Source organism: Euwallacea fornicatus, chromosome 19, assembly GCF_040115645.1.
Source record: "Euwallacea fornicatus isolate EFF26 chromosome 19, ASM4011564v1, whole genome shotgun sequence".
Lineage (NCBI taxonomy): Eukaryota > Metazoa > Arthropoda > Insecta > Coleoptera > Curculionidae > Euwallacea > Euwallacea fornicatus.
In genome coordinates, this window is record NC_089559.1 from 1,864,247 (window position 1) to 1,875,621 (window position 11,375).

The following is an 11,375-nucleotide window of genomic DNA, read 5'->3' on the forward strand; positions in this document are numbered from 1 at the left end:
CTGAACAAAAAATTCAAACTATTCAGGATAAATGCCGCACCTCAACTAATCTATAGATAGAAAATATTCCTCCCACAAGTTTTTTCAATCTCTATTGATATGCCGACTCATCATTGTAATATTTTCCCGATTATATCGTGCATATTGTACAGCCTTGAAACGATTATTTATCTTATCTAAATATGGATTAAAATATCTCGGAATTGGTTAAATTGTAAATTTATATTGCGAGTAAGTATTCAGACTTCATATGTGCCTGCCTGTGCGTGTATATACATATTTGTGTTTGATGAAACCTGCAGCACATCTTAATGGTTGGTATATTTATTTATATACTTAGAGACAAAAGTCTGCACACATCTACTATGAAAGAATAAGTTTAAGGGTATTTAAGAAACCATTGCGAATACAAAAAGACACCCTATATATTTGACTTCTCCTCTCTTCATTTTCGACAGTAAATAAATCAGCTTTTTACGTCGGTTTAAAAAATCATATTTTATTTTATAGTACACAAAACGAGAGAACATCAATCACCTCATTAGGTCCATGCCTAGAAGTGTATAGGAATGTACAAGACACCGCGAAAGATCGATAAATTATTAATTATTTTTTGGCTTTTAACAATTAAATTTGTTAATTTTTTTAATGAAGTATTTGTTTTATACAGGGTGAGTTGGGAGGATCGTGCCAAACTTCAGGAGCGTGTTGTACATAAAAAAAAATGTAAAAAAACTCAAATGTTGTTATCCGATTTTAGTTTGTTTACAAGTTATAGCGTAAATAAAATTAAAACATAAAATTTTAAAAATTTATAAATTTCATAAGAAATTCCATAAATTAACGTTTCGATATCATAGTGAATGTTCAAAAATATCGCCATTAACTTCTAAACATTTTCGGCTTCGTCTATGAAGAGCTTTCGTTGCACTCCTGATTGTTTCATGTCTTTCTTTAATGGCAGCTGCAGCATTTCTAATGCGTTTAACTAGTGCATCTTGAGTGTCCACTTTTACTCTGTACACTTCAGTTTTAAACCAACCCCACAAACAATAGTCTAGTGGTGTGAGGTCTGGAGACCTTGGAGGCCAACTAATAGGGCCACCACGACCAATCCAACGTCCAGGAAAAAATTTTATTTACTCTATAACTTGTAAACAAACGAAAATCGGATAACAACAATTGAGTTATTTTACATATATTTTTCATGTACAACACGCTCCTGAAGTTTGGCACGATCCTCCCGACTCACTCCGTATACAGTTGCGTTGTATACATTGGAGCGATAGTGTCTGTGAAGAAGATTATACTTTTTTTAAACTGTAACCACTTAAAAATGAGAGCTAAGACCATAAATTTTCGAAAGTAAATATTAGTCAGTGGATTGTCTAAGTAGCTAAAAACAGTAGCGTTACACGAATTTATAAAAGTTTTTAGGTAAGTCGCAATGTGTGAAGATTTGTCGGTTATGGGATGAACTACGAAAATTAAAAAAGGAGCGACATATCACCACATTTCTGGAGGAAAATATTCGGTAGAACCTTCTTCAAGTAGTGCTTCCTAATGAATTAGAACACGGTGGTACGTTCAACAAAGTTCCACACATCGTTATCTAAATCTTCATATATGCGAAATCTGAGATAGGACTAGGAAAATTGTTCTAGAAATTATCGAAAACGCCATCGCCATTAAATCGTGAAGAACAAGAGAAGAGGTGAAACCTTAAGAAAGAACTTGAGGAGAATATTTCAGAGAATAACTTGGAGAGCAAGAGAGGGAACGTAATTAAGGACGATCATCTGGGAACCAAATAGAGACTACTGCACAGATAAAACAACAGGCAAGCAAAAAAATGACTTGATGTTCAAAGAAAACGAGTTGAAGGGGAGGAGTATTTCAGAAATATTTCGAGAGTCTATAAATCGGTTTGAATCTAGTTGAGCAAGTGAGGAACAAGCATGAAGAGATTTTAGAAAAAACCGGATAAGTACGTTCTAAAAACTAAAATGAACGGAACAACTTGAAGACTGTGCTTGATAAAGCAATCGATAAAGAAGTGGCAGAAATAATCGAAAAATTCCTCCATCAATTTTTTTTTAATTAAAGAGAGAAGATGAAGAACCAACATGGAGGTCTCAGAAAGGGCCAGAGAAAAGCTTTAGCAAGACTAGGGAGGCGCTGTCAAGATTACCACACACACACATTGCAACTTGTAAAAAACACTTTACGGCACAAACCAAAATCACCTTCAGTTCACTACGCCATATTCAGAAGTTGGCTGCCTAGTATATTATTCAAGAAATTTTAAGCCCTTCTTGAAAAACCAAATCACGTTTTACACCTCCTTTACTAATAAATGCACAAGAACTAATCCCCCTTAATCTATTTCAGGCATCATCGGACTCCTCAGATACATCAGATTCCGACTCTGAAGGAGTCACGTACAATCGGCAGATATTTACCGCCGTAGATAACAATGACTTGACGTCTCTAGAGACACTGATCACCCGAAGCCAACGTCCATCTGTAGATATAGTGAACATCAAAGACGCAGGGGATAAACATAATTCTTTGCTGCATATCGCTGTAAGGAAGCGCAACCTCCACAATCAAAATGAAAACACTAGAATCATTGATTTCTTGGTGAGAAATGGAGCTAATTTGCAGAGTGAAAATGACAAGGGACAGACTCCATTGCATATGTTCGAAAAGAGATTCAAAAAGGCAGATGCAAGTGATCCAGCGTATCATCTACTTCATCAAAATGGAACATCTCTAAGTAAAGTGACAAAAGTTAAAATAATTAAAAATGATAAAGAAATGGACTGGGATGAAGCGATTTATGCTGATAATGAATCGCACAAAGCTTCAGGTTTGAAGTTGAATCAGCACGGATCTATCTACCAGATATTGTTGTTAGTGCTCTTCTTGCAACGAGCTGTTAAAACCTACCACGAGGCTTCATTGGCCACTGAATTCGACGATGCTGAAAAGTTTGATGACGTAGTGCTGAAGTACAAAAAATCACCGGCAGACAAGGGGTATTGCTGGAGATTCTTGCAGGCAAAGCATTTGCTCAATGTGGAAACAGATAAGATCAAAAGTAAGGAGCTATTCAGCCTCAACAAGAAGCAGAACTTGAAATTTTGTCTGCATAAGTACTTTAAGTCGTTCTGCGTAGTTAGCAACAACACATTATTCAAAGATGACACTTTCGAAGAGTTTGCGCTGTGCACCAACACTTTCATTGCACCAGATGATGAAACTAAGTTCTTTGTAGAAGACAATCGCTTTAAGTACGATAAAATCCTATATTTTCCTGGATATGAAATGCAGAAATTCAAATTAGCAGCTGCTGCCAAAATGCGAGTTGAGAGCATATACAGATCTCAGGAAGGTACTGACGCTGACCAAAACCTCTTAGAGCAGTTTATGGATAAGTTCCGGCTGATAGTCCGCTACCCTGATAGGCGCAAGATCAACCGAATACTATCAAAGCAGATGGGAAGATATTTTGAGTTAATGGACTCTGATTTGGCCACCAACACCTTAAAAGAATACGTTCTTAAGTGGTTTCTACGGTATAAGAATAAGCACAGCGAATTTTTGTTAGTGGAGAATGGGAGGAGATTCTTGAATGAGATCAAGAGAAAAATACAAACCCTCATGACTATAGGATTATCTATCACTTACCCACAACAGCTTCGCAGCTTTAACATCCAGTTTAGTAATTGTCTTGATGTAGGGAGCTTTCTCAATAGTGGTGAGCAAATTTTACATGTTGTTTCAGAAAATCCCTTGCTGAGTGCCATTAAAGTGGATCAGAGCCTCAAAGCAATGCTACAAACTAAGGACAGCTGCGTCTTTGTATCATCGAAGCTAATGGGCTTAAAAAACGTTAGGAATTTAGTTTTTGAGTCTTTTGAAGCCAGAGAAACCCATGGGCTCCTGGTTATTACTTGCGAGCTAAATCATCAGTTGAAACCAGAGGTTGCGATGGGAATGTCTGAGAATTTACAAAGGACTATGAGAAAAAATCATTTGAAGAAGCTCATCCTGATTACAAATCGAGGAAATGAGCTTGGAGAAAAGCTGATTGCTTCCAGAACTATTGTGGACAGAAGCAGCTTTGAGAGTCTCAACTCAGAGTCTCAGACTGCAATACTCAATAAAGAGGTTTACTTCCAAGGCACTAAATTACCTATGAAGGAGCTTGTTAACGAAAATTCTGCATCTTTGCTAATTGATAATGAAACTTTTCTGAAATTACTCAATGGCGATCAGATACAAATCAGGCATGACGAGAAATACTCAGTCCTAGACAGCATCTACATAAACCGCTCTCTCAGCCCTCAAATAATAGCGAACTCAGCTCTAAGAGACGCATCCCTAGTCTCAACTCAATCTATAGTGATTTCTAACATCACTTTTGGGGAACTGAGTCAAATAGCTGATGATATTAACATTGGCGGAGATCTAAAAAAAGGTGTAAATTTAGCATCTGCGGGGATGATAAGTTCTTCAATATCTTGGCTGGACTTCGTCAATGGAAAGCTAGTTATGAAACAATTCTCTGGCAGAGCTGATCTATGGCGAAAACATTTATTTTTAAGTGATCAAAATCTAAACATTCCTGAAGATTCTCTATTGCAATGTTGGGATAAAGTGATAATAGTGGCTGCAGACCCAGGAATGGGCAAATCTTCACTTGTTTCAAGCATTCACAGAAAGCTGCATACTTTAGATCCAACTCTATGGATTTTGAGGATTAATCTTCAAGACTATGTTTCCTCCAAACATTACACGATCCCTAAAACCATCCTTGATGATATTAACTTCAACGAATCCGCTGGAAGTGAGGCTGCAACCTTCATCTCCTACATGCTCCTGCGAGGTGATGAATTCAGTAGAAAATTCCTGGAAGTATCTTTAAATTCAAGCAATGAATGCAAGACACCAAAAGTGATTCTTATACAGGGTGTCCCGAAATTAAAGCACCATATTTAAACAACGTAAATTAGGTCAAAAAATAACACCAAAACTTTAAATAAAACAATGTCGGAAAATGCTTCCTTAATGAGGTATGCCTCTTTAAAGACGTAACTCTGATGATGGTAATTTTGAAATATTTCCAAAACGGTGCAAGATAACTTTATGAAATTTGGTACGATTTTATACCTTATAAGCCTCAATTGACTGATGTGGCTGAATGGAAATTATTTCGTCAGAGGCGTGCTGCACGGGTAGTGTCGGGGTTAAAAAATGCTAGATTTTTTTTATGTGCCCCATTTTTTAGTTGCTGATGCAAAATTATGAAACCATATACGCTTCCAGAAAAAAAAGACACTCTTGGTTCACGATGCTAGGACGCTTCGTTTTCGAATAAAATGAATTTAAACATTACAATGCATGACAAATACAAATGATTTACTTTCTGTGAAAACTTAATAGTAGCTACGAAATATTAAACAATGTTGACTGTCAATTTGATGTTTATATTTATTCTGTTGGGGAGTTTCTTTGTGTCATTATTAAGCTGTTAGTGAAAAATGGAGAAATTTTCAAGTAGGGAGCTTGCCGATATTCATTTTATTTATGGGTTCTGTAATGGTAATTCGCGAGCCGCCGTAGAAGAGTACAGAAGGAGGTACCCGAGAAGAAGAATACCTTTTCGATCTGTTTTTAGTCGAGTACATAGAAATTTAATCGAATGTGGTTCTTTTCAACGTTCTCGAGGCCAAGGAAGACCTACAGTAGATTACGATTTCGAGGATGTGCTTAATCGAATAGAAGAAAATCCTCAAATTTCTCTAAGAACGCTTGAAAACATTACAAACATACCAAAATCGATCGTAAATACAGTCGTTAAAATAACAACAGATAAACAGTTATTTCGAATATTAATTTTTAGATAGGAAGAATGACTCGGATGCAGGGATTGCATCCCTTTCACTATAAAAGGGTTCAAGACTTACGAGAGGAAGATTTTACAGTTAGGATGAATTTTTGCCAGTGGGTTTTGAATCACCAAAATGTTTTACATAATATCTTGTGGTCTGATGAGGCTAGTTTTACGAGAGACAAAGCATTTAACATCCATAACACACATTATTGGGAGTATGAAAATCCAAAAGTCGTAAGGAGAACACATTTTCAGCATAGGTTTTCTGTCAACATTTGGGCAGGTATCATAGGAAATAGATTAATAGGACCAGTTGTATTTCCAAACCGGTTAACAGCACAACACTATTTACATTTTCTTCAAAATGAGCTGGCAGGCCTATTAGAAGATATACCATTGCATACCCGATTGCAAATGTATTATCAACAAGATGGGGCACCAGCTCACTTTGGAAATAACGTGAAAAATTGGCTTGATGAAAAGTTTCCAGGCAGGTGGATAGGAAGAGGTAGTCCAATAACCTGGCCCCCTCGATCACCTGACCTTAATCCCCTGGATTATTTTTTTTGGGGCTTTATGTGTAGCATAATCTATGCCACAGAAATAAACACGAGGGAAGAACTGTTGGATAGAATCAACTTAGCTGCTAATCAAATAAAAGAAAATACGTTTCAAATTTCCCGTGCCTCCCAGAGCATAAAAAAACGATCTAGACTGTGTATCCAACAAAACGGAAACTTATTTGAAAACTTACTTTGAAAGTGCGTCATTTAAATTTCTTGTTCGTTTTTTATTATTGTTTAATCGTTTTGATGTGTTTAATAAAATATCGCTTTAAGCATCATTTGTATTTGTCATGCATTGTAATGTTTAAATTCATTTTATTCGAAAACGAAGCGTCCTAGCATCGTGAACCAAGAGTGTCTTTTTTTTCTGGAAGCGTATATGGTTTCATAATTTTGCATCAGCAACTAAAAAATGGGGCACATAAAAAAAATCTAGCATTTTTTAACCCCGACACTACCCGTGCAGCACGCCTCTGACGAAATAATTTCCATTCAGCCACATCAGTCAATTGAGGCTTATAAGGTATAAAATCGTACCAAATTTCATAAAGTTATCTTGCACCGTTTTGGAAATATTTCAAAATTACCATCATCAGAGTTACGTCTTTAAAGAGGCATACCTCATTAAGGAAGCATTTTCCGACATTGTTTTATTTAAAGTTTTGGTGTTATTTTTTGACCTAATTTACGTTGTTTAAATATGGTGCTTTAATTTCGGGACACCCTGTATTTGATGGTTTCGATGAGGTTTGCCCCAAGCATAAAGATTCTACTTTGAAGTTGCTGAAAGCTTTACAAGGCACTAGTGTCAAACAAATCTGGGTAACCACTCGTCCACAAGAGGTAACAGCCCTGGAAGATGTTTTAGGGGTGGCTGCTCAGTATTTGAACAAATTAAGCGAAGCTGATAAGTTTCAGTTCCTTAACGAGTATCAGGCAAAGTCAACAAACACAGAAAAGGTATCTGCAAGGTTGTCCAGCTGTTTTGAAGCTCTGCGTATTTCGGAACGAAGTGTTTCCCCTTTATATCATCTTAGAAAAACTCATCAAATTATTCTTGACAATGTTTTGCCAGTGGAGTTCACTGACAATCCTATGCATTTGACCATGCTGTTGAATGTCGTGTTGTATGATGACGATGTAGATTTCGCCAAAATGAATTTATGTTTTTTGTATGAAAAATTTAAAATGATCAAGTTTAACAGGTTTGTATTCCAGAAATAGTGATTTTTAGAAACACAACATTCAACATTCCAGGTTCCACGATGAAAAAACCTCAACGTGCACTCAAAATCAAGCTGATGACGACATGCGGCAGGCAAACGTCGAAAACCTCAGTCACATCCATGAAGCTTTTGCCTTTGAAGTGCTCTTTCCAGATTTCGTGGATAGTCCCATGGTGTTCGACAAAACGAGAATTGCTAGGGTGGGTTTCATATCCATTCACGACGACAATGTCCAGTTTGTCCATCGAAGCTTTGCCGAATACTTCGTAGCCGCATATTTAGAGAAACACTGTGGCAACCAGAAGATTCAAACAGTGATTTGCCAAAGCGTTCTCTACGATCATAAGTTTAAGCTCACGCGTAGCTGCTTGAATAAGTGCGAGAGCGCTGCTGGAAAAGTGCTGAAGAGCTGCAAAGATCAAATGATAAGGATAAAACATATCTTCGATTTCGGCTTTTATATAATTTATGAAAACCTTGAAAACTTGCTGAAATATTACATGCTAGTGATATGGGAACATAATTCAGTATTTGTAGTGAATCTTATCGACGATATAATGACTGTTTCTCCAAAGGAGTACCACTTCCAATACGAGTACAACAGGAAGCTCTATATACTCTTGCACTTACTGAAGTTCAACACCAAGATGTTTCACATATTATTCCATATGATTATGGAGAACCATTGTGTCAGAGTACCCTCTCGAATATCTTTCAATCCCGTTAAAGCAGCGTTTAGATTCTATAATGGACCAGACATAAGAGAGCTGTTGGATATAATTTATGAGATCAATGAGAAGCAGTTCATTGAAATGGTTAAGGATTCCACGGATATAGACGACAACAGCATCCTGTATATCGCAGCAGCTAGAGGGAAGTTTGATTACATAGAGCAGTTTCTCATATGGGTAAAAAGCAACAAAAACCCCTTAACGGATGATTTAGACTTCGAAGCAGTATTTTTACCTAATACTTATGAGAAAACATTCCTGGAAGTCATGAAATATCACGAAGCTTTAGAACGCTGCTTAACGTACTTATTTGAAAATTTCTTATTTCAAATGCAGCTACTATTACTGCAACACGGAGGAAATATCCTTAGGCACATAGTGACGAAGCTAGAAAGCAAGGCCATGGCAGTATTTCTTGAAGGAGTAAAGCAGCACTGCCCTATTGGAGTTTGGTTGTCCATGGTCGTAGACGAGGATCCACTAATCGGCACGCCTTTGCATTGCTCAGATTACTTGGAAAATGAGGAGACCTATGAGGTTTTACTGAAATGGTGTCTTAGCTGGTTGAAACCTAAAGAGTTGCAAGATTTGTTGCAAATCAAAAACGCTAGATCTATGACACTTTCATATCCAGCAATGGGGTGTAACAAGGCTTCTCAAATGCTTCTGGAAACTATTGGAAAAATGTTTGATGAAACCTATATAAAAACCATTTTGAGTCACAGAGACGTGGCAGGCTGCACTTCCTTGCATACAGCTGCAGCTACAAGCAAAAGCAGCGGAGGAGTTATAACTCTTCTAGAATTTGTCAGGAAAACATTTGGTGCTTCTTCAGTTAAAGAGTTCATAAACCTTCAAGATCACAACAACATGAATATTTTACACCACTCCAGTAAGAATATTCACGACTGGAATATGTCCAAGAATGTTTTAATATATTGCAGAGATTTATTTATCGATGATATTGACACGTTTAAGGAATTTCTCGGCAGCAGAGACTCGAATGGAAGAAACTTTCTCTTTCATGTGGTAAACCAATGTCAATTCCAAAGTACTGCTGATTCTCTCCAGTTTCTTCTAAATTACTTCAGTCTTCAAACCATTCTTATGGCCTCAGACTCCATTGGCAGAACAATTCTTTTCCAACACAGCTGTGAAGAAGTTACCAAATATCTCCTCGATGTGGCCGAAAATCATTTGGATCTTAATGGTTTCCTAAGATTTCTTCTCAAACTGGACGATAAAGGCACAACAGCTTTTAAAGTTGGCGATGGTAAGATTGACGTTATGAAAATATTCGGGCCCACCTATGAGACGTTAATTCACAAGCTCTTCAGATTGTTAACTGGAACCGAAAAGATCTCCTATCGGGTTGAGCTCCGTTGGTCTGAATTCGATTTTTTGTATGAGTATATAAGAAAACCTATGACAGCATCACAACATCAAGTTCAAGATATGTTGAATTTTATTGGAGACAGTTCAATGTGGATCGATGTGGGAAATGGAGAGTGGATTTTACATTTGCCTCCTTAAAACCATTGCTGATGATGGCAGCTATAGCTACTTGGAAAGTGTACTTGCGCACAAGTCAAATCAGAAAAGACGAAACTACCATCACGTAGATCACAGTTAAAGTGAAAAAGTTAATTAACAAAAAAACTGACAACAAAGGTGGATTGTAGCAAGAAGTTTGCCGAGTATCGGAGAGAGTTACTCCAAAACAAATTAGAAGAAAAAAATCATAAAAGAAGTTGCAGACGAGTCTCAGACTTTATCAAAGGAAATAAATATCTTAGAACTCCAGTACGGGGATAAGGACAAATGAAAATAGAAAAGATATTAAATTAGGGACTTTCGGAGAAAAGAAATCGAAAGTTAAGACCATCTAGAAGTGCTAAAACCATAGGCATGTAGATCACGTCAATGGGTAATTGTGTGCGGAAATTACAGTGCTTGCAATAATATGAAGAATAATCTTTTTTAAATAGTCATCACCACAATAATTTCAACTTACAGGGTGTCTCAGAAACTTTATTACAAGCTGATATCTCCGTTGTGATTAGAGATACTCGAAAATACTTTGGGGATAAATTGTTTGGTACGATGAAACACATTATGTGGCGGGACTTTACTACTTTTACTACTCCCCGTTATACCAGAAGCCAATGTCAACTTCCTCACTTCAAATAGAACACCCTGTATGTTTTTCCATTCTACACATTAAAGCGATTAAATAATTATTTGGCCTCCCTAATCCTAAACCTTACGTTTAAATGCCATATGTCACTTTTGACTGCATAGAGCTCAGAAGTACGTCCGCAATGCGTTTACATTCTCTATTGTTAAAACATCATTTCTGGAAAATATCAAATTTTCGACAATTTCAATACCTATGTTAGCTTTATGAAACTTTGTTTACATGCTAATCATACATGGTAGATACCTCCATTCCCTTATAAGAATTAACATGATAACCTCTACACTCATTTATGGTTATAACATTTTTATTTAAACAAAAAGGAAATGCACTGTTTCAATGTCTGTGTAGCTAAGGAGTTTCTATAAAATATCCTGTACCATTTTGAAAATACGAAGAAAAATATTTCACTTTTCTTAATATTTAATATCACGTAAGTCGGAAATTATTCATTTTAGGAGGTACGTTTATACACATAACATTTTCCTATTGGAGCGCTCCAAAGAATCAGCTCTTTAAATATCGGAACACCCTTAGGGACCACCCTGCGTAAAGTACTTTAGGTTATGGCCATGGTCACATAAGTTGGTTTATGTACGGGATATCCTACAATTTCCTTTGTCGGATCTAGAATTTAATATTAGAAATTAATAAAATTGACGTATAATTTAAGCATAATTTACGTTCCGTTAAGCCCTCATAGTCGCACCAATTTAATTAGGGGCCCATCGGCTATTCATCTAGCGGTGCTAG

General features: G+C 36.7%; 1 protein-coding gene across 1 annotated transcript; it reads left to right on the forward strand.

Moving 5' to 3' along the window:
* The first annotated feature begins 244 nt into the window (after positions 1 to 244).
* On the forward strand, positions 245 to 11,113 carry LOC136345446 (uncharacterized). The gene is made up of 4 exons (XM_066293768.1): positions 245 to 314; positions 2,392 to 5,004; positions 7,165 to 7,673; positions 7,726 to 11,113. Exons 1-4 carry the CDS (start codon positions 312 to 314, stop codon positions 9,956 to 9,958), a joined length of 5,358 nt encoding a protein of 1,785 aa, XP_066149865.1. The 5' UTR covers positions 245 to 311; the 3' UTR covers positions 9,959 to 11,113.
* The last annotated feature ends 262 nt before the right edge of the window (positions 11,114 to 11,375 follow it).